Source organism: Fusarium odoratissimum (genome assembly GCF_000260195.1).
Source record: "Fusarium odoratissimum NRRL 54006 unplaced genomic scaffold supercont1.22, whole genome shotgun sequence".
NCBI classification, from domain to species: Eukaryota; Fungi; Ascomycota; class Sordariomycetes; order Hypocreales; family Nectriaceae; genus Fusarium; species Fusarium odoratissimum.
Genome location: NW_022158707.1, coordinates 13,297 through 38,329, shown reverse-complemented (window position 1 = coordinate 38,329; position 25,033 = coordinate 13,297). Strand labels below are relative to the sequence as shown.

The 25,033-nt window shown below is 48.4% G+C and overlaps 12 protein-coding genes across 15 annotated transcripts; 3 read left to right on the top strand and 9 right to left on the bottom strand.

Annotated features, from left to right (window-relative positions):
* Positions 1–822: 822 nt before the first annotated feature.
* Positions 823–1,865, bottom strand: FOIG_11448 (uncharacterized protein; the record flags this gene model as incomplete). Its single annotated transcript, XM_031212016.1, has 3 exons — positions 823–1,134; positions 1,181–1,511; positions 1,573–1,865. The coding sequence occupies 3 exons, from the start codon at positions 1,863–1,865 to the stop codon at positions 823–825; spliced, it is 936 nt and encodes a 311-aa protein (XP_031057993.1).
* A 557-nt stretch (positions 1,866–2,422) lies between these two features.
* FOIG_11447 (uncharacterized protein) lies at positions 2,423–4,468 on the bottom strand (the record flags this gene model as incomplete). The annotated part of the gene is made up of 7 exons (XM_031212015.1): positions 2,423–3,294; positions 3,340–3,427; positions 3,484–3,606; positions 3,661–3,703; positions 3,756–4,170; positions 4,240–4,307; positions 4,361–4,468. 7 exons carry the CDS (start codon positions 4,466–4,468, stop codon positions 2,487–2,489), a joined length of 1,653 nt encoding a protein of 550 aa, XP_031057992.1. The 3' UTR covers positions 2,423–2,486.
* Positions 4,469–5,273: 805 nt separating this feature from the next.
* On the bottom strand, positions 5,274–6,396 carry FOIG_11446 (uncharacterized protein; the record flags this gene model as incomplete). The annotated part of the gene is made up of 4 exons (XM_031212014.1): positions 5,274–5,777; positions 5,830–5,979; positions 6,048–6,197; positions 6,244–6,396. The coding sequence occupies 4 exons, from the start codon at positions 6,394–6,396 to the stop codon at positions 5,274–5,276; spliced, it is 957 nt and encodes a 318-aa protein (XP_031057991.1).
* A 762-nt stretch (positions 6,397–7,158) lies between these two features.
* Positions 7,159–7,729, bottom strand: FOIG_11445 (uncharacterized protein; the record flags this gene model as incomplete). The annotated part of the gene is made up of 2 exons (XM_031212013.1): positions 7,159–7,646; positions 7,711–7,729. The coding sequence occupies 2 exons, from the start codon at positions 7,727–7,729 to the stop codon at positions 7,159–7,161; spliced, it is 507 nt and encodes a 168-aa protein (XP_031057990.1).
* A 453-nt stretch (positions 7,730–8,182) lies between these two features.
* Positions 8,183–9,503, bottom strand: FOIG_11444 (uncharacterized protein; the record flags this gene model as incomplete). The annotated part of the gene is made up of 5 exons (XM_031212012.1): positions 8,183–8,565; positions 8,627–8,697; positions 8,743–9,119; positions 9,177–9,281; positions 9,339–9,503. 5 exons carry the CDS (start codon positions 9,501–9,503, stop codon positions 8,183–8,185), a joined length of 1,101 nt encoding a protein of 366 aa, XP_031057989.1.
* Positions 9,504–11,223: 1,720 nt separating this feature from the next.
* Positions 11,224–13,250, top strand: FOIG_11443 (uncharacterized protein). Its single transcript, XM_031212011.1, has one exon. The coding sequence runs from the start codon at positions 11,402–11,404 to the stop codon at positions 13,052–13,054; it is 1,653 nt and encodes a 550-aa protein (XP_031057988.1). The 5' UTR covers positions 11,224–11,401; the 3' UTR covers positions 13,055–13,250.
* A 1,025-nt stretch (positions 13,251–14,275) lies between these two features.
* FOIG_11442 (uncharacterized protein) lies at positions 14,276–17,221 on the top strand. Of its 3 annotated transcripts, XM_031212010.1 has the most exons (3): positions 14,276–14,899; positions 14,959–16,724; positions 16,789–17,221. In XM_031212010.1, the coding sequence occupies exons 2-3, from the start codon at positions 14,965–14,967 to the stop codon at positions 16,940–16,942; spliced, it is 1,914 nt and encodes a 637-aa protein (XP_031057987.1). In that variant the 5' UTR covers positions 14,276–14,899; positions 14,959–14,964; the 3' UTR covers positions 16,943–17,221. The 3 variants fall into 3 exon arrangements, with proteins under 3 accessions (XP_031057987.1, XP_031057986.1, XP_031057985.1); XM_031212009.1 differs by having other exon boundaries at positions 14,276–16,724; XM_031212008.1 differs by having other exon boundaries at positions 14,351–14,899; positions 14,959–17,203.
* Positions 17,222–17,254: 33 nt separating this feature from the next.
* FOIG_11441 (uncharacterized protein) lies at positions 17,255–18,079 on the bottom strand (the record flags this gene model as incomplete). The annotated part of the gene is made up of 1 exon (XM_031212007.1): positions 17,255–18,079. The coding sequence occupies one exon, from the start codon at positions 18,077–18,079 to the stop codon at positions 17,255–17,257; it is 825 nt and encodes a 274-aa protein (XP_031057984.1).
* Positions 18,080–18,505: 426 nt separating this feature from the next.
* On the bottom strand, positions 18,506–19,387 carry FOIG_11440 (uncharacterized protein; the record flags this gene model as incomplete). Its single annotated transcript, XM_031212006.1, has 3 exons — positions 18,506–18,621; positions 18,684–19,226; positions 19,288–19,387. The coding sequence occupies 3 exons, from the start codon at positions 19,385–19,387 to the stop codon at positions 18,506–18,508; spliced, it is 759 nt and encodes a 252-aa protein (XP_031057983.1).
* Positions 19,388–19,797: 410 nt separating this feature from the next.
* Positions 19,798–21,706, bottom strand: FOIG_11439 (uncharacterized protein). Its single transcript, XM_031212005.1, has 4 exons — positions 20,904–21,706; positions 20,496–20,856; positions 20,187–20,446; positions 19,798–20,135 (listed from the first exon to the last, which is right to left on the bottom strand). The coding sequence occupies exons 1-4, from the start codon at positions 21,539–21,541 to the stop codon at positions 19,859–19,861; spliced, it is 1,536 nt and encodes a 511-aa protein (XP_031057982.1). The 5' UTR covers positions 21,542–21,706; the 3' UTR covers positions 19,798–19,858.
* A 260-nt stretch (positions 21,707–21,966) lies between these two features.
* On the top strand, positions 21,967–23,576 carry FOIG_11438 (uncharacterized protein; the record flags this gene model as incomplete). The annotated part of the gene is made up of 2 exons (XM_031212004.1): positions 21,967–22,246; positions 22,296–23,576. The coding sequence occupies exons 1-2, from the start codon at positions 21,998–22,000 to the stop codon at positions 23,574–23,576; spliced, it is 1,530 nt and encodes a 509-aa protein (XP_031057981.1). The 5' UTR covers positions 21,967–21,997.
* A 150-nt stretch (positions 23,577–23,726) lies between these two features.
* On the bottom strand, positions 23,727–25,010 carry FOIG_11437 (uncharacterized protein). Of its 2 annotated transcripts, XM_031212002.1 has the most exons (3): positions 24,712–25,010; positions 24,415–24,644; positions 23,727–24,365 (listed from the first exon to the last, which is right to left on the bottom strand). In XM_031212002.1, the coding sequence occupies exons 1-3, from the start codon at positions 24,872–24,874 to the stop codon at positions 23,874–23,876; spliced, it is 885 nt and encodes a 294-aa protein (XP_031057979.1). In that variant the 5' UTR covers positions 24,875–25,010; the 3' UTR covers positions 23,727–23,873. The 2 variants fall into 2 exon arrangements, with proteins under 2 accessions (XP_031057979.1, XP_031057980.1); XM_031212003.1 differs by having other exon boundaries at positions 24,415–25,010.
* Between the last annotated feature and the right edge of the window lie 23 nt (positions 25,011–25,033).

Genomic DNA, 25,033 nt, shown 5'->3' with positions numbered 1-25,033 from the left:
GGGAAATGGGCTTCTTGACCAGGACACAATCTCGCGTCATCGAAGAACTCCCAAGCTCGCTGTTGGTATATGTATGTTGCGTTGTGTTGGACTTTTATCCTAGATAATGAAAAGGATTAGAGAAGCTTGATGTAATTTGGGTTTCCTTGAGACTAGTTATTCTTGACACCTTATTTGAGGGTTAGAAGTTCTCTTTGCTGCCGGAGGAAAGGTGTATGGCTACTTGCTGGCCACAAGGTTAGACTTTAGGCTGGTAACACAGGTGATTGGTTCACGATATTGCTTTTCACAACACAAGCTTCTGCCTCGGAAGTTTCGATAATAACCAATAACCCTTATCTTGCAATCCAGCCTTTAAAGTTTTGCAAAAGGAAGAGTCTAAAAGGTATACAACCTCAAGTTTGCATCTCTGGCCAAGGGACGGGAAGAAGACGAGCTTTCAACCGGCAAGAGGATTCGAGATCTTTAAGTACTTTCCTTTGATGTCCGTTCAATGGATTGAGTGGTTAAGATTATCTCGGTTCTTTAATTAACGGTGAGAAGAATTGTTCTGGTTGTGTTCAGAGGAGGATTTCGTTCGAGTGCCGAACAATGGAGACGATGCCTAGACAGAACACTCTTGCCTGGACTGTTCAGCATGACGAAGGTAATTTAATCTCTAATTCTCAAATCACAGATTGGCTCTTTATAGTTTAGATGAGAAACAGTGGAGGAAAGAAGCAACAGATCAAAGTTTGAAGGCCAATGTTGGTCAACTAACTCACTCAACTATCCTTTTCCACCGGCGCAAATGGGAGCTGTGTCCATGGTAAGAGGTACATTCTACATGGTGGTCTTGATTCTTTTCAAGGAAACCTCCGCGTCTTTCTCATGCTTTCTCTTCTCGGCTTGAGGTGTTAACACTCCGTCGACAGCCTTTTCCTCCATGTAAGACCCAAGCAGCTCCGCCACGATGCGATCCGGAAAGGTCATGTAAGATTGGAAAGCTACCCGCGTGTGTGTAACCTTGGGCCATGTGACTCCATCCAAGTCGAGTGTTGGTTCGTCAAGTGCTTTGAGGATATGCGCATCAATATCAGCCTGGAAGACATGGGCAAAATTCTTGTCTCCGTCAACAGCCAAGAGGAGTCGCACCTTATTAGAGTCAGCAAAGTATCATGCACCGAGTTCATTAACGTACAGGGAAGGTCTCAGGCTTTTCATCCTTTTGTTTGCTTGATTGCGCTTGTGCCAGCGCCAACAACAGACAGACGATGTAAAGGTCCTCGGACCAGTTGTCTGGAGTGACTTTGCGCAAGTAGAGGCTGCAGAGTCTCTCTACGGGGTGATTGATGTCGGAATTTGGATGCAACCGAGGAGTGAAACGTCTCTGTCGCTCCCGGTTGATAGCTTTGTAGTATGCGTAGCCGGTCACGGGGGGCTGCTTCTTGGAGGCTGCCTTGGCGACATGAAGAACATGACACAATGTTTCGTGAACGGGGCGCTTTGCGTAAAAGAACTTTGCGGCGTATCTGTCAAAACAAACTAAGTTAGCCCTTCGATGCCGGCCAGAGGAAGCAAGAGTCAACTTACGGCTTGCACACAAGAGGGCTTCCTGGAGCACAAAGAAGATACAAGGCAGACTTGAGCTTCATTACGGTTGACGAAACCGTCGCGAGGCGAGTGACATGGTAAACGACTTCAATCGCGTCAAGGTATTTAACATCGTCACCGCGTGGTTGTGGTGCATGAAGGGGGCCTTTGAAGTGCTGGAAGCGAACGCCCAAAAGATTGAGGTGTTGGGATGTCCAGAGTATTGGGCGCATTGCAAACCAAGAGTTCTCTACGCTCAGTCGGTGAAGGGACTGATTCGGTGAGGAAGGCATCGTGGGCGGCGCATCACGGGGGGGTTGAAGATTGGTCAAGGTGAAATTTGCGTTGGTGTTGGTATAGTGACGTATCTTTGTTGGTCAGTAATCTTCAACATACCACTTCCCTCTAGATTTGAGGGATATGTCAGTTCTCTGTTCAATGACAAACAAAATCAAGCGCGCGTCCGTTCCGTTCTAAGTCTAGGTTCAGGATGATATTTGGCAAGGGGGAAGACCTCCGGCGGCCAGACTTTGTGGATGATCAGGAGACCCATCTCACGCGAGCCCCACTACCCAGTGATTCAAGGGCCTCTCCATGGAACATAAGGTAATGAACACTAAGTACGAACAGCAGAGAAGAACAGTGTCAGCCAGACTTTGGACGAAAGCCCCGCGAAACAGCGCCAGAGGAAAAAGAACTCTTTTAACCTTGATTTTCTCGCAGCTGCCAAATCCCTATTCCAATACCATCTCTTCCAAATTTGTCGTGGAAGGCTCCCTCCCAACCACAAACAACAACGAAAACCCTATTCCGACCTTATCGAGCCTCGATACCCAAGCCAACAGCAGATGGCTGCCGCAAGCATCTCTTCGCCAGTCGACTCTTGGCATAATAACTGCGACGATAATACAAACTCACAGATAAATCCCACTTTGCCAGAACTTGCAGCGCTCTGGAACAGTCGCATCCGTGGTGATACCGAAGCCCTCGTTACCGATGTAAAGCATACGCCTCTCTTCCCCGTACACTGGCACCCCCTGAGGAGCGGCCAGCGAAGTCGCGTTCCCAGTCGCTGCGAAGCTCGTCAGGAGCTCTTGAAACCCAACAGCAATAGCTTCATCGACCTCAGGGTTTCTTTTTGGACCATTGTAGAAAGTATAGTGCATTTCGCTACCGTGAAGGCCGGGATAAACGTTGAAACGGTAGCTCTTGGCTCGGTTTCCATACGCGGCCTGCAGGATTCCGTACTTGCAGGTGAACTCCGATTCAGCCTTGGTGATGGAGGCACGACCCGTTTGGTTGGTGTACCCGTAGCTTCCATCAAATACTGGTGGGTAGAGCTTTGTCTCGATGTGATCAAGTGTCTCGGGGCTGGCGTTGGAGTATGTTGACTCCAAAAACTTGCGGAACCCAGCATTGTCATTCGACTCGGGAGATGTGAAGATCAGTCCCTCGTCTTGGTTGAAGCCAATCAAGATATCCACATTCTGAATATGCCTCCCCTCTGCGAAGAGCTTATCCGGGTTCTCTGGTACATATAGCCCATCTACGAATGGACCAGTAGTACTTGTTCCCCAAGCAGAGTTTGAGATCAGAAGCCGGTTAGCCTCTTGAACCTCTTCAGTTGACAGCTTTCTAGCCGCTTTCAAATCTGGAACTTTGGCAAGAGCGAGGAACTTGTCGATAACATCATTCTCGAGTTTTCCATTTGCGATATGAACCCTAAAGTCTGTAAGCCAAAGACAGCATAACCTTTGCGTGTCTTACCAGCCAGTGCTCTGAGGGATTGCCCGCTGGAAGAGTGTTGTCTTATCTTTGCCTCCAAAAGCGGTCAGGTGATGATAAATACTGGCACCTGTAAAGTTACAGTCAGTGTTGAAGCTCGCTTCCATGGGCTAGAAAAAGACAAACCTCCAGCTGATTCGCCCATGATGGTCACACGAGTTGGATCGCCGCCGAACTGATGGATATTCTCTTGGATCCATTCAAGTGCCAGTCTCTGGTCGTAAAGTGCCGCATTGGCTACCATCGTTTCTGAACTGCTCATCAGCTACACATCATCAGTACCAGGTCGATTCGCATCATTACCGGGGTCCAGTTTCGATCCAGCAAGCCATCCAAGAGCACCAAGCTGTGACTCGTCAGCCTTCTAACTTCCTTGGCTTCAGCTGGCAACAACATACTCGGTAATTTGCAGAAACAAAGACCAATCCTTCCGGGCTCGACGCGTAGCTCGCCTTGATGAGACCTGCTGGATCAAACCAGCCTTTCTCACCAGTCGTGTATCCGCCTCCAGACAGCCAGAATATCACGGGCGCCAGTTTCTTTACTGGGCTATCGAAAGTCTCAACAGGCGTGACAACGTCGAGAAAGAGACAATCTTCTGTCTCTCTAGAATCTATTGCTATCTTAAGATCTGAAGGCTCTTGCAGAGCATGTTTGTGGTCGTCTGTAAGAGTCGAGATCTTGCCACTTAGGAAGTCCGGTCCAGTGAATGAAGTGTAGACTTCCCAAGCGGCCATCGCCTGGGGACAAATACGGCCAACGTCGCCTTTGTCTATGGTTACGTTACGTCCTTTGGGAGCAACAGGCTTCGCGCTATCAAGTCAGTATGTTGGCTCAGAACAATCGGCAATCGCAGATCGTATCGAGTAGTGCGACACGTACAATCGAAGATCACCTATCGGCGGTTCACCATATCTGATGTTGGAGAAGTTGTACAAATTCGAAGATTCCTTCACACCAGTCATATCAGCGATGTCGCGGCATCAATGATATTTCTTCTTACCTCTTGCACAGATCCTTGGTAAATTGCATACCCAAGATCTACAACAGGGCCTTCAGAAGCGAGGATTCCATGGATACCGAGGAGAAGGACGACGAGATGGCTTGCCATGGCTGAACTAAAGACCCGCGAGATCATGGGCAAGACAACTTGGACAGTAAAAGACAGTCTTCTAGGGAAACATAAACAAGTCATCCATGGTCTTTATATAAAGCTCAGGCTGCAGGGTGAAGGCTATCTCGGCATCTTAGGGCTGACAGGATTCCGGGTAATTGCAATAGTCAATCCTTCATGCAAGTCAACGGACAATAGAAGTTTTGTGGAATTTTAACAACTTTCGATTCCCGAAATCATGACGAAAGATGAAGACAAGATTCAATGCTTCCAAGTATCCACAATATTAATGCTAACCAGAATATGATATGCTTTTTTAAAAGGTAGAAATTAAGGTCATTGACATCGACTCAACCCCTGCAACTTCTCCTGGTCCCTGAGCTAGCACTCTGCGTTTTATGCTTTAGTGGGCTTAGCGTGTCGACGTCGCTCGGATTGGGCTGCATGGCTGGTCTTAGCAAGCCCAGCAGCTCAGCTGTTATCACTGCCGCTACCGAGTCTTCGTCCACCGAGACAAGCAGCCGACGTCTACAATCGCCTTGTCAGCTTCTATGACCAAAGCAATGTCGTCCGAGATGTCGGAGCTGTCCATCATCTCCTCCATCGTTTCAGGCCAGCATCACACCAACACACATGGCTGGAACGTTATCAGCCACACTCTTAGAGTAATTGAACAGCACAGCCAGGGCGACAAGGAGTACAGACATGGGCCCAACAGTAAAAGGCATCCGCCTCGACAAACGGTCCGAGAATCTTCTAGATAACCAGGCAGCAATACCACCACATACATATGGAGGCATGGTCAGAGCTGTGACTGTGCAGTTGAGAATCCAAGCTGCTTGATTATCTGCGGCATAGTGAACTTGAAGGCAGCATTAGGGACAGAATTAGCCCAAGCGAGAATAATGCCCAGCAAAACCTTCCAATCAACCATAGTCTTAAAGAGCAATTTCCATGAGAACTTATCGCCCTCTTCCGTGTTTGATCTGGCTCCAGACAGTCGCAAACGGAGGTCCACATATCGCTTCTCGTCATCCGAAAGCCACTTGACCCTTTCGGGAGTGTCGATAATGAGTAGCGGCATCACGAGACCAGCTGCTACAGTCACAGCTCCTTCAATAAGAAAGATCCAGCGCCATCCAGCAGTACCTCTAGCACCATCGAGACAAGCGATTCCGAAAGCCAGAAGGCCACTGATTGCACCAGAAAATGCTGAAGCTGTGTAGAAAATGGCGCGACGTTGCTGAAGTTCGTAACGAGGGTACCAGCTTGAGTCGATGAAGACGGCACCTGGGAAGAAGCCCGCCTGGCCTACGAGTCAGCATGGTGGAGCAGAAGAAGGATGTGCCACTTACCACCTCGAATACTCCGAGAATTACTCGGCACGCAACGAGGCCTTGGAAGTTCTGCACTACTCGCATGCAGGTCATGACTGTTCCCCAGCATATAACCAAGAATGACAGCCAAATGCTCGCTCTGACCTTCTTCAAGACAATATTGGAAGGCACCTCCATAGTTTATCAGCACATGTCCCCCAGTTTTCTTGTGAGAACTTGCCGAAAATGATGTAGGGCACGAAAAAGATGGTGCTGGCGATGTTGTACTGGTTTCCAACAAGGTCAAGATCCTTGTCCATCCCCTCGATTTTCGCGTTTCCAATATTTCCTCGGTCGATATGCGCAAGTAGATACAGAACGGCCATAATGGGGAGAAGTCGAAAGTCAATCTGCGCGCGTCAGTTGAAGCTGCTTTGCCGCATCTTAGGGACATACCTTTTTGACAACTTTCTTGCCAGTCTTTCCTTCATACCCCCTCATAAACTCGGCATCCTCTGGTGAGAGGCCTGGGTAGACATCAGGAGCGTGCTCGACAAATTTGTCGTCTCCCTTGATCGGCTCAAGGGTCTTGTTGGTGCTTTGGTCCATGGCTCGTAGAGATACGTCTCATGGATTGTGGAGTGACTGTTTGGCCATTTGTTTACTCTGTCACGGGATTAAGAATGGCATATATGTTGACCTGAATCATGGTGAGCAAAGCAACTCTGTCCATCGGGTGCGCTCCGGTGCTGCTGATCCCCGAGCTCAACCCAATGGGGACCCCGCATCTCACTTCATATACTTTATTGAGCTAGATGGAATTGAGTACTGGCTACTGACTGGGTTCTCCCTTGCCTGAGTCACGTCAAGCGAGTGAACCTTGCCTCGGTCGGAAATGGTTTCGTTGTGTAGGCGGAACATGACATCCATCGGACATTTTCCGACCTCGGGAAAAGACCTGGTTCCCAAGGATAGGTTTATCGTTTCAGACAAGTAATTTTGAGCAGGATCTGATAGCCATTTGCAATAGGTGTTGATATTTTTCCTACTCAATGTTCCCTTGGAGGTAGCAGAGTAGTCACGAGAGCATACAAGCACGTTTAAGGGACACGATGCTGAAACGGCTTATCGCAAGCATTTATCAGCCCAATGACCATTTACCAAGGTATCCATTTGCCTCTATGTATAGTAGTTATGGTATTCTTCTATTAGAACTCGCCATCTCAGAAGAATGCAAGGGCATTTGGCGGACTTGCAACTGCCCCAGGTACATGAAGCACGAAGTGAAGTTATGAGTAATCGGGAGTAAATACAAGCTTTGCCACAGGTTATAGCATAGTGAAGTTGCTTCTCTCCTTAGAACCTTCAACATCATTCTACCTTGATGACAATCTCCCCTTCGCCACTTGGTGGCTCAAACCCACCCAAATACATAGCAAAGGTCTCATCATCGATATCAAAGGCTGAGTCGCCATTTCTTCCAGGATCCTTCACGCTTAATGCGTCCCTCTCGACTCTTCGTCGTTGAATCCGTTTCCACAGAAGATCTCGGCCAGCATCGAGGTAGGCCAGTACCCAGCGACCGCCATTACGTTCCACAATGTTTTTGTACTCATCGCGATACTGTTTATCGTAGAAAGATAAGTCTAGTACTATATCGTTGGACTTCTCTTGCAGGATACGTTCAAGTTCTGCAATGAGCTTCTGGCTTGCTTCTTGTTGGTACACTTGATACTGTTCTGCGGGGTAGTCAATCTTGTAAAGACCATGCGACTCGTAGATGATTTGGTCATTTGAAAGTCGCTTGAAGTTTGGAAGTTGAGTCACGATAGCTTTGGCGAGAGTTGACTTTCCGGCGCCTGTACATCTTGATCAGCAGCCATGCTTTTGTATTGAAGTAGCTGAATGGTTCGTCTGGCTTACCAGCAATTCCACAAGTCATCACTACAATGGGGCAGCCGTCTTGTCTTGTTCGAAAGAGGTGAGGCCGGAGCTGAGGTCAAGGTCAGTCCTGCGAAACCTTAATTTCTTTTCGACTTGCCTGATCAGGTATGTCCTCAGATCGGACACCACCAGCGCTATCCGTTGAGGCCATGGTTCACTTTGTTAGGCTTAGAAGCGTTTGGTGCCCCAAATTCGATAATTAGAGGCGCTTTGGTAAGAGATCAAAATTTAGATACAGTCTGAAGCCGAGAAGAGGGATGATGAGTCACAACACAACATCGCACATGACACCCGCGATCCTTAGTCATCGATACAGTACAATTTGTCCAGCAGGATCAAGCATATATAATAATGTATTATTAAGTTAATTTCAGTATTTAGTGTAATTAGACTGAAGAAATATAGCCTGTTCTTGATACATGACAATTCCCAAACTCAACCCGTGACTATACTAAGCTGGTCTTGCATATGTCTCATCTGAAACACGAGATCCTATCGATTCCGCATTATTCTCCATTGTATGCATCTCCACGTCCACGGTAACAATAATCCCTCTCCTAGATGAGCCATCATCAAGACCTTCCCAGTGGTCCTTGCCGTCATTCTCCACGTCTCTTGATATGTTGAACCCTTTAACACGGCTTGCGGTTCCGACATGACTAGTAATTCCCAACCCATGCGATCCCCCGTATGGCTTAGGTGGCGAATATTGGCGAGCTGTGCTGTCAAAGGTAATCCAGCGTTTGACAAATTTTCTCAAAGCAGGGAGAGAACCAGCTATAATCCCAATTCCTGCTTCAACGGTGCTCCATAGAGAAACATGGCAATGCCGATCTTGAGTCATGTTAGAGAGACGATTTCTTGGATTGTTTCGGAAGTAAGAGAAATGACTGACAAAGATAGTCTGGATCAGGGTGGAAGTAAAACAAGACAAACGGCATTCGAATAATTGTAGCAACCGATGCACTGTACCAATTAGTGAAACGGACATGTATCCCAAGTTTGACCTACAGAGCACCAAGCCCAAGCACCATGCTGATAGATACCTTTGTCGCTAATTTCATCTGTGTTTTGTATAGCATCAGTGCAGGAAGTGCTGCACAGATAATGTCGGTTAATATAGACGAGGCCGAGACAAAACAAGCCAGAATGGCCAAAGCCGAAGGAGGTGAGCATTTTCCGTCACCAGTCCATGTTGCTGACAATGGCTTGCAAAGCACGAAAAGACTTATAAAGACAATCATGGCGCAGATAACAGCCATGGCAAGTGTCATCCATGCAACCACTCGGTGCCATGGTACAACTGCGATTCTAAGAAGGGCGTCGCAAATAGAGGCTTTGATAAAGACGAGGGACGCGCAGTAGAATATTTGGAAGAGCCAGACAAACTGAGCCACGGGTCGTTAGCCAGATACAAGGAAATAGGGGAGGCAGGGATGACATACAAACTTTCCATAAGGGTAAATACCCTCCGGAAGGGCCGCGTCTCGTTGGCCTGCCCCATAGTATGTAGCTTTACAGCTTACGCCGACAAGGATTGCAAATAAAACCTTGTGTCTGAATGTTAGCTGCATGGTTACTGTAGACATTCAGGTGATGAAACCAACATATCCAATGACCATCAAGATATCATCGGCTCCAAGAACGCCGTTTTTCACGCGAATGAACGTCCGCAGAAAAACAACAACGGTGGTCAGGGTGGCAAATATAATAGAGGTGATGATCTGGGCCAGACCGAGCCCGCGAGGCTCAATTGTTGGTGTAGCAGCCATTTCCAGTAGGTAAATACCACGCAGTGCACACCAAGCGAATATTTCTTTGGACGGATATAATTACGGGTTGGTTTTTATACGCCGTTGCTATCAAGTTGCTGGCTTTCTGCTTGCTGTATTTGCAAGAGCACGCACAGACGCCGGGTAACAGTCTTCCAGGCGATAATCAGCCACTCACTCTTGCAGGGTATAACACTTTACCCAAATACGCCAAAGTCTTGTCGCGCGGAAACAGGAGGCTGCCTCCTTTCTGAGGGCAGCCTATCGGAAGTGACGCATTATCGCTTGTAATGGAACAAGGTTCAAGCCTCGATTGCCAGGGCTGAGACTGAGTCCCGTGAGCCTGATGGATGTTGATCAAAATTCCCTACCGACGCTTAGAGTTTCACGATCTTTTTTACCGGCTACTGTGTAGTCGTCCCGATAATCTCTATCGGATGATGGTAAGCCTAGACTTTTCTTGCAGCATGCATTCACGTTCTATAATAAACTTTTGGCTTGCATCTTCTCAATACATGGAAGGCTGTCGGAAAATCTGACCGAGCTTACCTTAGCTTGATCTACCTTATCTAGATTGAATGGCCTACATCAATCAGCCTGACTTTATTCTCGTCTTAGGCAATACAAGGTCTTTTGAACCTCATTCTTAAGCTTACTTCGGTGTAATTAGCTCGTCGTCGCACTTACGTATCTGTGGTGTAGTCCACGAGAACCCACAATTCTAAAAGACAAGAAGAAAGAAGGAGCTAAGCTCAGCGTAATGAAATCTAATACTTGTTAAATTTGCCTGCTCTGATACAGTCCCAGATGGAACACTTAGAAGGCTGACTATGTAGCCTTTCGCTTGATAAAGGGTACACATGACTCTCGTGACAGACAACATCAGTTATCGTTGCAGAGCGATCTTCCCAGCACGTTCAAGGATGTATAGCAATGTATGATCAAGCCAATTCGAACGGTTGACGGCGTTGAACTGAAGATATATGCCTTGGCTCGTTATATACTTGCAATTAGCGCAGGCAAGTGACTTGTTGTAAATCTTGTCCGGGAGATTGATAAGATTGTCGATCATATCAGTATCAGCATATGACGTCTCATAGATTTCTTGCAAGCTATTCATTCTAACACGTCTCATTCCACTACGCAAACTTGCAATTTTCTATTTTTGAAACAAAAGGAGACGACATTGGCTCGCACAACTCCCCAGTAAGCAATAAATTCATCTCGAGTTGCAGAAACGTGATCCGCAATTCAGGCCAGAGATTGCTGTGCCATTCACCTGATACAAACACAAGCCTTGGCACAAACAGGTCCACAATCGTGCTAGGGTTTCCCGGAGTTGAACAACGTAAGTGAGCCAATGGGGCTCAAAAACGGCCAAGAAGCGCGTATTCTCGCTCCGGATCCGAACTTATCGACAGAGCAGTGCTCAGTCAAGCAGTCTCTCAAAACATTTTGTTCAATTTGGTGACGAAGTTCTCGTGGTGAAATGAAGGAAACTGTCAATTGTTTCATCAGTGTTTATAACGCCTTTTCCACGAATAAAACACAGACCTCGAAACCAAACTTCTTCTCAAACAAGCATGGGTAATAAGCATAATTTTTCCGTCACCGTTTCAAGATCATCTTGGCGCCAGCCGTTTGGGTCACTGCAACAGGGGCATGAGACACTTCACGTCAGACAATCGGCTCAACATACCATCTCGGCCTAGCCCGTTTTCAACAACAAGACATCAAAAAGGGTCCCAACATCGTCAACTATTATCACTTTCTCTCACTTCTTTGGTACTGCTCTTTACTTTCCTTCATTTGGCTCTCATTCATTCGTTACATCTTAGGCCGGCCTAAGTCATTCGTTTATTCCTTTTCACGGCTTGTCATTCATTTCTCTATTCAATATGCGTCTGCAAAGTATCGCTGCCATCCTGGCTGCTGCCGCTACGGCTTCTGCTCAGAGTGTTTCGGGCAAGGCTTATGGTTTTGCTGCTGGTGTTACTGGTGGTGAGGGAGAGGCCGTTACGCCTTCTTCTGCTGAGGAGCTTGCTACGCTTCTCGCTGATGACACTCCTCGTGTTATCTATCTCGACAAGGAGTTTGACTTTACTGGAGATGTCAAGACTGGTGCTGGTTGTGATCGCAAGAGCTGCAGTGCCAGCAATGGTGGTCAGCTTTACCTCGGTGATCTTTCTTGCGGCGGTGATGACAATGTCGCTGTTAGCTCCATCACCTACGACGCTGCTGGTCCTGAGCCCCTTCCCGTTGGTAGCAACAAGAGTATCATCGGTAACGGAAAGGCTGTTCTCAAGGGCAAGGGTCTCTCAATCAAGAAGGGATCCAAGAACGTCATTGTCCAGGGCATTGAGTTCACCGACATCAACCCCGGTGTTGTATGGGGTGGTGACGCTCTCGAGCTCAAGGGTCTCAACGATGGTGTCTGGATCGATCACTGCAAGTTCTCCAAGGTTGGCCGCATGTTCATCGTCTCCCACTACGATGGCTCCCGCCTCACCATCTCCAACTCCGAATTCGACGGTGTCACGGACACTTCTGCTTCTTGCAACGGCAACCACTACTGGACCATGATGTTCTACGGTGAGGGTGACCAGGTCACTCTTGATCGCAACCACTTCCACGATGTCGCTGGCCGAGCTCCCAAGCTTGGCGAGCCTGGCACCAACGGTTACTTCCACGCTACCAACAACTACTTCCAGAACATGAAGGGCCATGCCTTTGATGCCTACCAGGGAGCCAACGCCATCATTGAGGGTAACGTCTTTGATGGTGTCGACACTCCTATCACTAAGGAGGCTGCTTCCGTCAGCACTCTGTTCGTCGCTGATGAGAGCGATGCTTCTGCTTGCCAGTCCGCTCTTGGCCGTGCTTGCGTGCCCAACTCTGCTACCAGCAGCGGTGATCTTCCCTCTTTGAAGGGTCAGAGCGGCCTCGACGCTGTCGCTAAGAACAAGGACAATATCATCACCCCCGTCTCTGCCAGCGAAGTCACTGCTCTTGTCCTTGGTAGCGTTGGACCCGCCAACGTTGGTTCCGGCTCCAACTCCGGATCTGGCTCTGATTCCGCCCCATCTCAAAGCCCCGAGTCTGGCAATGATGCTACCCAGACCACTCCCGCTACGCCTGAGGCTACTCCCGAGACCACCCCCGAGACTGCTCCTGAGACCACCCCTGAGGCTGTCAACGAGCAAGAAGCCCTTCCCGATCGCCCCGAGGAGACTGAGGCTGAGCCCGTCGCGAATGCTGAGGTCAAGCCTGTCGCTTCCGACGACTGCGAGGAGGAAACGGACGCTACTCCTTCCAAGACTGAGGAGAAGCCCGTTGCCACCGGAGACTGTGACGAGGAAGAGACCTCCGAGGCTGCCGCCGACTCCTCCTCTTCCGCTGGTTCCTCCACTGCTCAGATGTACGGTCAATGCGGAGGCAAGAACTGGACTGGTGCTACCACGTGCCCCTCTGGCTCTTCTTGCAAGAAGATGAACGACTATTACTCCCAGTGCATTGGCTCCAACAGCCGTGTTCGTCGCTATGTCCAGTAAGGAGCGTTGGCTGTAGTCAAATCGTAACGCGACGCGACGCGATTGAACTTTTCTTGTAATTATTATCATTTATCTACTCACCTCGACCTCGAGCAATGAAGAGTATATAGCGATTGAATGGGCATAGAACCCAACTTCACTTTTACAACTTTTTAATTTTAAAATGCCACAACCGATGTGAATTTGAACGGTATGCTCCGTTTCACAGGTCATTCCTTTTAGAAGCCAAGCGCGACGCGGTGCGTTTGTTCCTTGCGTGGAGCTACCCTGTAGAGAAGCAGGTTTTACAATTGTACACACAATTGTCGATTTGATGGTGAAAAAAGTTGTCGATCGAGTCAAGCGATGTTTATATTCTTTTTTCAAAACTTATGTTTCCGAGAAACTTACTCAACAGACTGTGATTCAGATGATTGGCGATGAATTCCTCGTTTGCTTCGGGGGTTGAATCAATTCTTGCTCAGTCGCAATACTAACCAACGAGCCGTGGAGAGCAAAATGCGCAGAATTCCACCTCTTCAAGTTCGCGTGTTCGAACCCGAGAACAGACAGCATTGTGCGTATGTTTGGAATGATTGCAATAAGCCACTGGAACTCGATGTATCCTCATGTGGATGTTCTGCCACCTCCCCAATGAATCCTCCAAAACACCCGCTGTGGATAAGTCTGTGCAAGCTTGCATATGCACGGCATTAACGGGTGCTCACTTCTGGAAGCTAAAGTTGGCATTCACCAATAAAGACGGACGGTTCATGCGACCACTGATCAACAGAGACGCTGCAAGTTGTCACGAGTCTCAATCATGCATATGTCGAACCATTTGCCTTGTTTCATTGAGTTGATGCTGCAGAATTTGTCTCATGCATGTTGCTTCGAATCTGCTACCTATCTATACTCCAACTTTGGCACCCTCCAACTTGCTCCCCTCCAACTGAGTCACCCCTCTTGTTGATGTGTCTCGTTCAGAGTCATAATATCGTGTTATTTGCTTAGAGGCATGAACAACAAAGCAATAATCTGAAACAGCTGTCGTCAACATTTGGTGAGGGATTATTTAGACTCACCTCGGCTCGGAGCTAAACGGGATCTAACCCGTCCGTTACCGCTATCTCCACTTCCAAGTTTAGCTCAGATCTAGCAGCCTATCGCAGATGGCGATGTGGCTTGACACGTACATGATCCAAAACTTCACCAGCGCATGACTCCAGTATGAGTCACTCAGCAAGTTTGGCGAGTCTTTTCTCGAATTGTATAAGAGTCTCTGTTTCACTTTCTTAGTTTTCGCCTCTTTTCTCTCTCAGATATCAGGCAAGGACACGAGAATAACACGAGAATTGTTCACGTTAGACAGTTTAAATTGCGCAATTTCCCCAGCCACACACCCTCTTCCTCAGATATCACCAGCCACAACCCCCCCCTTCGATAAACATCCAGTCAAACCTCATGACCCATCTAGCCACATCCCATGACTTGTCAATGCTCACCGCTCTTCTCAAAACAACATTATTTTTAACTCAGCATTGTCCAGGTTGAGTTGGAAAAACTGAAAGAATCTGATCTTGAGATACTTCATGTCTCTTGGTCAACAAAAACAAACAAAAACAGACAAAACATAGCGCACAGGCCGTTGGAACGGCGAGAAATTAGTGGTGACGCTTTATTTACATAGACCCTTGAACAAAACGCCCCACGTGGCTGAAGAGTAATTTCCGGGCCTTGTCGTGTCGCGTCAGTGACCAAATCTTCCTTAACTATCCTATCTAGCAGGCATCACGCCCGCCAGCCCCCTTGAAATCTTTCAACTCTGCACTGCACTATTTACGTCTCTTGGGTTGGGTTGCCTAGGTAATAATAAACCCCCACTCATGATCGTATCATTAATCCTCTAACACATCGTCTCACAGACTGCTATGGCCCATCAGAGTCGTGTCAAAGGTCCAGGGATTTCTGCCGCCAAAGCTCCCGCTCCCGTCGTCCGTGACGTGTCTGACTGGGAGGTCTTCACTGATGACGAGTCTGACAGTGACACTTCTCAGAACACTGTCGATTTCATTGAGCCCCCTCCTGCCTACAAGGTAGACGATCCCGGGTTGGTGGTCAACAGACCCACGCTGGGTAGACCGACTTTGGGCAGGCCTGTTGTTGAGAGGCCTGTCCAGGAGAAGCGTCAGTCGTCGTGGCGACAATGGCTCAACAGAGATAAGGTCAGCCCGGAGGCGGCGGATGAACCGACTCTACGTCCTGACCGAAGGGTCAGGCGTCATCGGTCTGAAACCGAGACACCCGAGGAGCGGGAGGCGAGAAGATCAGAACGTCGTCGTCGACACAGGGAACATGAAGAGCGTGGTCGCACTGAGAAAGACCGCCATACTCGTGACAGAAGCCGAGCAGGTAGTCCAAGCACGCGACACAGACGACACAAGCGACGCGAAGGTGAGGAGAGAGAAGAGAGAAGCGATGAGAAGGAGTCTCGTCGCCTCTCACGGAGGTTCCTTGGACGAACTGATGAAGAGGACAAGGAACGGGAGAGGGAGAAGCGCAGGTCTATGAGAGAACGACCTACTCTTGACAAGAGACACTCTACCTCTGCCTCAATCAGGCATCGCGACCCTGAGTATGCCGAACGCGAGAGGAGATCTAGTCGCGTGGACGGTGAGAGGCGACACAAGAGTAGTCGTGAGCACTCACGAGCCTCACATAGCCACACTCGCGCTCCTGAAGAAGACAAACGTCGCGATGAGGACCGGGAGGCTCGGAGAGCAGAGCGCCGACGACTGCACAATGAGCGCAAGGCAGCTACCCCCAAGAACAGTGACTCTGACCGCGGCGAGAAGGAGAGGTCATACACCAGAAGTGTTGATCCTGAACGCGCAAGAGAGCGACGCCATAGCCGACATCTCAGCCAACTTGACAACGACAACCGAAGGGACCGCTACAAGGACTACGAATCAGCCCGAGCCTCAATGAAGATCAAGAGTCCAAGTCCAGGCTCAGATCCTGAGAAGGAGAAGTTGAGGATGCACGAGAAGGAGCGCGAGAGAGAAGAGGAACGGCAGAGAGAGCGTGAACGCGAGAAGGAGAATGAGCGCGAACGCATCCGCTTAGAGGAGAAGCGAAAGGCTGAAGAGAAGAAGAGGATTGAGGAGATGGAGAAGGAGCGTGAGAGAGAGCGACTCGAGGAACAGAAGAAGCTTGATGAGAAGAAGAGAGCGGAGGACAGGCGACGTGCTGAAGAGAAGAAACGCGCTGAGGAGAAGCGTAAGCTCGAGGAGAAGAAGAAGTTGGTCGAAGAGAAGCGTCGCCTTGCAGAGAAGAAGCTGAAGGCCGAGAGTCGACGAAAGGCCGCTGAGGAGCGCGAGAAGGAGAAGGAGCGCGAGAGACTTGAGGAGAAGAAGAGAATCGAGGAGGAGAAGCGTCTTGAAGAGGAGCGACGTATTGAGGAAGAGCGAAAGCTCGAAGAGAAGAAGCGTCTGGAGGAGAAGCGCAAGGCTGATGAGAAGAGACGCGCTGATGTCCAGGAGAAGGAGCGAAAGCTCGCCGAGGCCAAGAAGCGTATTGAGGAGAAGGAGAAGCGCGCTGCTGAGCGCAAGGAAAAGGATGCTCGCCGTGCTCTCCGCAAACAACAAAAGGAAGAGCAAAAGAAGAAGGATGCTGCCGCCGAGGAGCAAGCGTACGTCCCCACTGCCCGGTCCCTTGACACCTTATGCAAGTACCGTATACTAACACGATCACAGAAACAAGCCTCAAATTCTCGGCCCCAACAAGTGGCCCGCCCCAGGAGCACGACTCGGCCCCGCCCTGGGCCCCCTGAGACTAGCTACAGCTACAGCTACAGAGACCAAGCCGAAGCCGGCTGTTGTTGACGACTCTGACAGCGGTGTCGACTAAGCGAGGAACAAACAGTACATGAGGCGTTTTTACGGGATGACCAAAGCGGTTCTTTTGATCTATGACACAACATCTCCACTCACAAACTTGAACTTGAACTTGCAGGATGAAAGATTCCTGAACGGTTCAACCGACTAATGCAGCTTTGGAAGAAGCCTATCTTATACCCTGACTGATGAAACAGTCACAACTCCACTCAAAGAAATACTTTAACGCTAATGCTCTGTATGAGTATAATATGAATATGAATGATTACGAACACTTTTATTTCTCTCGTGACTGTGACGTGATGACTTTTGGCTTGTACTTGAACTACTTGATCATGACTGCGCCTCCATCGACAATGAGATCCTGACCTGTCACAAAGCCAGCGTTGACCAGATACTCAACAGCCTGAGCAATATCTAACGGTCTTCCGGCCCTATTCGTAAGGTGATCCTCAACGTCCTTATCCTCGTTCAAATGCGCCCACTCAACACCATTCTCATCACCCTCCTTCGACTCATGACCTGCCTTGATACGACCCGGCGCAACCAGATTCACCCTGATCCCAAAGGGCTGCAGACTAACAGCCATGCTGTGCGTAAGACCCAACAGACCAGCCTTTGCGGATGCATAGCCTTCTTGGTTTGGATCACTCTGCTTTGCGCGGAACGATCCCACGTTGATGATGCAAGGCCCAGCAGTGCTGTGACTATCATCCGTAACAGGCCCCGTATCCTTCTCATTCTTCATGAACGGGATACAAGCCTGAGAGACCACAAATGGCGCCGTGAGGTTCGTCTCAATGTACGCCTGCCACTCCTTTAACGTCTCTCGATCAACCATAGTCTTGCCATCTTTCCAATGCGGTGACGCAATACCGCCATTGTTGATGACAACGTCAATATGGCCGTCCAGAAATTTGGCTGCTTGTTGGATTCTATCGTAAATCTCATCTGTGTTGCGTAAGTCGCAGATGGCTGAGTCAACAGCTTTGGAGTCGTAGTAGGATTTGAGATGTGTGCGTGTTGTGTGAGTAAGTTCTTGCTCGTCTATGTCGAGGATGAAGACACGGTAGTGTTTTTCAAGGAAATAACGTGCGAGGGTGCGGCCGATACCACGGGCTCCGCCGCTGACGACGGCTGTTTTAGGCATCATGATGGTGTTGCAATGAGGTTTGATCTGGTTCATGGGAACGGGAGTCGAGTGGTAATATCGTCAGAGATACGGGCGTCATGAGCACGTACTGAAGACGTCACGCTACGTCATTGAATCTGAACTTTTGAAAGAGAATGAATAGCGATAAGTTCTTATCGCGGCGCATATTGTGTCGTCCATCGATGCGTGTTGTCCATTTCAAGGCAAGGTGGCATAGTAGTCCTTTCATGGTTGTCATTCTGCAATGACGAGGAGGGGTATTGGGTCTCCTTCTAACGTGTGGAATTATTTGGCGCGATTAACTCTTATACAAAGTATAATTAACAGTCCCGTAGTAAAGTGTATTTTGAGAACTTATCTCACAGATAATTATAGCATTCAAATTTTATCTGTCTTCCCCTAAGTCTGTAAATAGATCTTCAACTAAGGCTTCCACCCAACGACCGCTCGAACAGCTTGAGTCATAGCACCGACTTGCTTATTCGTCTTGACCGATTTCCCTTTATTATATCCCTCTCTATAAGCAATCCTGTCCTCGCCTGCAACTAGTTAGCCCATATCACTACAAAATTAAGCCTCAAAATTGAGAGAGCGGTCTTACCAAGCAATGCTTTAACCCAATGCTTTGGTGCTGCCTTTTGGTGCTCATCCCACAATGTCAGAAGATAGAGTGCAGTAGTGCCATATTCCGTCTCGTGTTGATGCACAGAGACATTAAACTCCGGATTGACACGTTTGGCAAGGTCGAGTCGATTTTTCGTTGCTTTGGCCGCTGTTTCGATTGTGACAAATTTATCTTTGCGGCTAATCTTATCCAGCCCAAGATCGCGTGCGACGGGATCAAAGACAGTAGCATCGAAGTGCAAATCATCGCCGAAGAAGATGTCGTTTCGAGTGAGAGAGCCATCGACCTCGATCTGGTCATGTTGAGCCAGGTCTCGGAGATGGAAGGTTTCGTTGGGTCGGCTTGTGGTGGAGATATCAAGCTGAAACACCATGTTGACGGCATCGATGTAGAAGCCATCTTCGAAATGGTAAGCGGCTTGGGCTGCATGATTGATCATGTCGTAATTGATGTTTGCACCATCGCGTGGAAGGTAACCGTGGTTGGCGAGAGCGTTGAGGCCTGGACATGGTGATCGACCTGTAGTGAGACACAATGTTAACATTTTGGTCAGTTTTCCAGTCTAATATGAAAGGCTTACTGTCGTAGGGTCCTGCGGCGCGGAACTCATGACCCTTTGGATCTGGCAGGGCAGAGGCCACGATTGCGAAGAATACTGAGGAAAAAAGAAAAGCTTTCATTCTGCAAAACAATACTATTTGGGGTTGGAAGTAACTCTTTTTCTAGAATCAGGGAGAGAGACATATATTTAACGCTTTTTATCTCTTTTATTACTGCGGTAACTTCTATTTCTGCGTCTAATCCTGTCGAAAGAATACGCTGTTCTTGGTTGGCGTATTGCGTATTAGAGGCGTATTATTAACTAGCGGCAAGCGTATAGCAGGCGTATCGCTTACAGGGGCATTAGTGAATCAAACGGACCACTTTACAGGTAGCGTGCTGATTGAGGCGCTTGCATTCTATGTAATCAGATGGTACTTGGCTCCATCACGAGATACCCAGCTCTATGATCACGGAACAGCAAGACAGGGACAAAGACATTGATGAAAAATGCTTCATCGAGTGGATTCTGCTTAGCAGCATAAAAGGAACCAGAACCTAGCATTCTTGGATTTGTTTGCCTTGCAGAAGCTCTACTGAGACCCCTCTGATCATTTCACGTATGCCAGTTTGGCAATCTCATCAGCTGCTACATCACGCCCCTTCTTCCCTGCTTTAATCCTATCACCCAGCCATTTTGCTCGTCGCTGTAAGAGACTCTCACCGCAACCATCTATTCCTTCCATGAAAGCATCCAACAAGCACTCACTCATCCAGTTGGGCGTTGAATCCTTACAACCCCAAACCCCAATGCCACTTGTCTCAGCTAGAGCAGCGTAGTTATAAAGATCGGCCCATAGAGGAAGTATAACTTGCGTAACACCGGCTCTTTGCAATGGTCAGAGGTTGTCTGCCGAGTAGTCTTGAACATTTACTTACGCGAGGGCTTCGTGATAGCAGTTCGAACCGCCATGATGCACTGAAGTAACAATGTTCCCAGTATCGAGAAGTGAAGACGGGTCTGCTACAAGCCAACTTGGCATTTTTAGTCGCTCGTTGTCGAGGTAGGGCTTCAAGTGCACCAAGAAATCATCAGAGAAGTCCCCCAGCTTATTAAATTTCCACAAGACCTGGTAATCAGTAGAGGATAGTAACGCCGCTATGGCGATCGCCATGACTTCAGCACGACTTTCGTCATACTGCCAAACATCAGCTACCTGTGAAATTCTTGTATTCTTCATGACCTACAGCAAGATTACTACCGAGATTAATGAGAACTGTAGGGGCATTCTTGAGCCAAGTTGCAGTTTCAGGATCTTGTTGATGAGCTGGCGGCCCTGATAGGATGATTGGCCCAGCACAGGTGACATTTGGCGGAATAATTTCAACTGGGATCATGGCGCCTTGTGTGTTTTGGGTAATCCATGGAACACCTAGCCGATTCATTCCGAACAAGTTCATAGGTTCTCCTAGACCAATCTCTTGAAGTCGAGCTTTCTTTTTTGAAGCATCTGGCGTAAACATTGCGCTGTAGATATAACGAATATTCATGTATATATTTTCTGGGATGTTCACCAGAGGAATCGGTGAGAGAAAGCCTGACGATGGGCTATTGCTATTAGGATCAGCCAATCTCAGTTGACGCAAGCGACTTACGCAGGGTATTTCCATAACCTAGTCCAGAGCGGCTGGATACCTAAGAAATGATCTACAAGAGTATTCGGCGTGATGAAGGCATGCTGCCTATTCCTCTTGCGCGTGGCATCTATAGCTGGCCGGAACCAACTGTCGAGCACGATAACTGCTGGGTCGACCTCATCAATAATGCTACCAAGCTCTTTGTACAAGTATACATGATCTTCAAATGTCCATGGCGATATCCAAAGCTGTATGTGCTCTGCCAAAGTAGCAATACCTCTCCATCCTGGAGGGGAGATGAAGCTTCGACCTTCTTTGGCGATTGCCTGCACAAATGTGAGACCGGTGAGACCGTGGAAAACGATGGCTCTCGCATGAGGAGATTTGATCTTAGCGAATGAGGAAACTCGTTCCAACTTTTGCTCAATAGACGAAAATGAAGCAAAATAAACTTCTATATCTGGGTAGTTCTCTAGTATCGCCGATGCAGTTGCAATGTGCACATTGGATAGACCATGCTCGCTGTTTGTGAGGAAAAGCACGGTTTTGTTTCTTCCTTGGACATACGGAGCATGTTCTGTCGAGGTCTCGCGGGATAGGAAGTAAGCCAGAGACACAGCGAGCAAGGCTGTAAATAAGAGGAGCCGGGCAAACATGGCGAACCCTATGTTCACTGCAATTATTTCTGACACTATTCACAGGTTACTTAAAAAGACAGTGAATTGCCTCACATTTCTCTGCACAGAAAACCAAGGCAGGTGTCTGCTTGCCTCCGCGTCAACTCATGTTGTACGTTGAACTAGGTGAACTTCGCTTAACCAATTCCACCAGCTCCTCCAGCTCGTCAGCCATTCAAACTACCTTGCCTTGGAGCTCTATCCTTTGAAAAGATTAGCCAATCCTTAAACTGCTGCCTTGCTAGGGTAGAGGAGGGGCATTCAAAACCCCGCACCACAGAGGAAGAGCAGGGAATGTAATCGTTTGCATGCTACCTTGCCATCCAGCTTGGCATCTCGCTTGTTATCATGGCGGCAACTCGTACAGATCAACAAATTTCCCCCGCATCATGGCAGTCATTGCACCAATTTGCAAAGTTTGTATTCTCAACGGCAATGTCGGCTTTGCTCAATTACCTACCCTTCTCCAAGAAGGAAGAGCGACGTCCTCTCCCGGACACTGTTGAGTCAGATGACATCATTCCGGTGCACTTGTTCGACGATACTGCAGCGGCGCGGGGAATCGTATTGGTATGGACTTTACAGTTTGAAGACGTATTGAACCCCCATAAACTGAGCGTCGCTCTGTCCAAGCTCTTTGAAATGGAGGGATGGCGGAGATTAGGTGGAAGGTTTCGGCAAAGGGTATGCTCTCACGGCTCCACGAAGTTTCTCGATATTGACCCGCATACAGTCAGATGGCGGACTCGAAATACATGTTCCACGAGAATTTACAAACGACCGGCCAGCAGTTTATTTCACCAAAGAAGAGTTTGAAACCCCAATGTCAGAACATCCGCTGGCTTCCAGACTACCCAAGCCAACCGGGAGTATCTCTACTTATACTGGACCGAAAGAATTCTGTGCTCTTGGACTCCGCCCCGAGACACCTCGCAACATGGACGATTTTGTTCACTCTGACATCCCTCAATTCTGTCTCCATGTGCAAACCTTCACTGACGGCACTCTTGTCAACTTGACATTTTCCCATGTAACAACTGACCTGATGGGGTTGTCTGCCATATTCGAGGCGTGGAGTCAGGTCTTGGCCGGGAAGCCAGAAGCTGTTATCCCAATGCCAGGATACCGGAAAGATGTGTTTGACGATATGCTCAAATCACCGCGCAAGGAGCCCCATGTTCTTGCAGATAAGATCCTTGATGGCTGGCGTTTCAAAGTCTGGGGCTTACGGAGCTTGTATGAATCGTGGAGATCCGGCAACATTCGGTCGCGGACTCTGTGCATCCCGAAAGATACAATTAGAAGGATGATGCAGCAAGCTAGGAGCCACCTAGAAGAGGAAGCCATAAATGACAAGCCTTTCATCAGCGAGGGTGATATCTTCGCCGCTCTCTCTTGTCTCATGCTAGCCAAGTATCAAGGTCGGGGCACGAATCGGGAGCTGGCAACTATCATGGCTGTTGACCCTCGAAGTCGAGCCCGATCGGTGTTCTTGCCAGACAAGGCATACGTGCAGAACTCTCCTACCAATGCCTTTGTGTTCTGTCGCGCCAACGAAATCTTGGACCTACCACTGGGGAAACTTGCTCTCCAAGTGCGAGAGGCCATACAAGCACAGACCACAGAGGAACAGCTGAAAGCCTCAACGGCGCTCTCAGTGGAGTCTATGAAGACGAACAGTATGCCCGTTGTCTTTGGAAGCACCAACATGGCTGCCCAGTTCATGTCAAATTGGACCAAGGGTGACCTTGCTGAGAAGCTGGACTTCAGTCCCGCGATAGAACAGGAGGTACGCCCTGAGTCTAGAAGGGGGAAGAGGGGACATCCTGTGTATTATCAAGCTTCTGATCCCGGACACAATACTGTCTCCGCCATATCGAGCGTGTTTGTAGTGGTTGGTAAGGACTATGAAGGGAACACTTGGTTTTCCAACTCGTTGCCGCAAGAGATGTGGACAGACTTGATGGATTACCTTGAGCAGCTCAGCCATGCTGGCAGAGCGCCTAAACTTTGACAGTGATCTTTTATCTTCAGCTGGGAGGGGCTGTGATAGCTTGAATAGTTTAGATTCAACTTTTGGATTAGATGAGGTAGCGACTTTGTTTGTCCGATGAAAGGATCTTGATATAGCATGACACTTTCTTCGATGAAAACTGTGAGATATTGAGACGTTGTCAGATTGCACTCTATTCAATCGCTATCTATATCTAAGGGCGTCTCCAAAACTCCCCGGTTGTTCGCATCACGATCTTCATATGCAGGCTTAATGAATTTTCGAGATTTCCAGAATCGTCCCCTCAATGTTGTTCAGTCAGTCACGAAGAGCAGCTTGTGCAAAAAGCACCGGAGCCAGTCCCAGAAGTGACATAGACCCCCAAGCCCATGAGTTCTGCCTGGGGAACCTCAAAACTTGCCAATACGACGTCATTGTCAGACCAACTCGTAAGAATGCACGGGCAATCAATGGCGCTTTCACGTTAATTCCTGACGTTGTTATGTCGATACCGTGAGTGAGTAATGATTCGGCTAAAACGCCTACCGTAGCCAAGAGTAATACCGTGTTTTGTTTGCCAAGCTTAACCGGCAATGTTTTGAGACCTTCCTTGGTATCTTCCGGAATATCTCTGATGTCGCATGATGTCTCACGGAAGAATTGGTATAAGACGGCGAGATAAAAGCTTCTTGCTCGTAAATCTCTGCTCGCACATTGGTACTCCTTTTGTCGACAGCAATAAGCCATGCTGGCTTCGGCACAAACACTTGCCATACAGAATGCGACTACCAAAGACTTTGCTTCAAAGAGCTAAAAGTGTAAGGATATGTCATGTATATAGAATGAGTGTTGAGCTTACCAGAGTTTTGGGCTTGCTTAGAATCCACCCCTTGGAGATCGAGTACAATGGGACGCAAGGGATTCCCCAAGCCAGACCAAGAGGTAGGACACGGTATATGTCGTATATGGTGTGAAGGTCTAACGTTGCAGTACAGGCCAGGACAATGGCCCAGAGGCCGTATACCCAAAGATTCCATATCCACTTGGCAGGTCGGTTTGATGGCGAGAGATCTTTGTATGTGTCCATGGCTACAGAGGGGATTGTCAGTAGCATATTCTTCGGATGGAATTGAATAGAGTTTAGAGTATGACTTGCAGTCAACAACAGCCGATATGGTACCAATGAGTCCAAGTAGCCTCACAGGAAAGTGATACGAGCCGGTTGCAGTCTGTATAGCACCTATGGCTGGAGCCAGATGCCCCAGCCCCATCAATGCAGGCATTACACCGAGGCTGTAGAAGGTATTCGTCCTGGACATGTTTGATGTTGAATAAAGCCGAGAGTATGATCAGCAGATGGAAAGGTTGTCAAAGGAAAGGTACTAGGCAAATAAACGTCATAAGGGCGAGAAGAGAATTACAACTTAGGATGGGCTGTCATGCTTTCACGCGGACAATCACCGACAATTCCTTCCGCT

Coding starts and splice junctions, on each gene's coding strand:
- FOIG_11443 (XM_031212011.1), top strand. CDS start 11,402: ATGCGTCTGCAAAGTATCGCTGCCATCCTGGCTGCTGCCGCTACGGCT.
- FOIG_11442 (XM_031212008.1), top strand. CDS start 14,965: ATGGCCCATCAGAGTCGTGTCAAAGGTCCAGGGATTTCTGCCGCCAAA.
- FOIG_11439 (XM_031212005.1), bottom strand. CDS start 21,541: ATGTTTGCCCGGCTCCTCTTATTTACAGCCTTGCTCGCTGTGTCTCTG. Junction 20,447..20,495: donor ATCTCGGTAGTAATCTTGCT/GTAGGTCATGAA, acceptor GATGTTTGGCAG/TATGACGAAAGTCGTGCTGA. Junction 20,136..20,186: donor TGCTATCACGAAGCCCTCGC/GTAAGTAAATGT, acceptor ACCATTGCAAAG/AGCCGGTGTTACGCAAGTTA.
- FOIG_11437 (XM_031212002.1), bottom strand. CDS start 24,874: ATGTCCAGGACGAATACCTTCTACAGCCTCGGTGTAATGCCTGCATTG. Junction 24,645..24,711: donor CATATCGGCTGTTGTTGACT/GCAAGTCATACT, acceptor TCCCCTCTGTAG/CCATGGACACATACAAAGAT. Junction 24,366..24,414: donor TAAGCAAGCCCAAAACTCTG/GTAAGCTCAACA, acceptor TTACACTTTTAG/CTCTTTGAAGCAAAGTCTTT.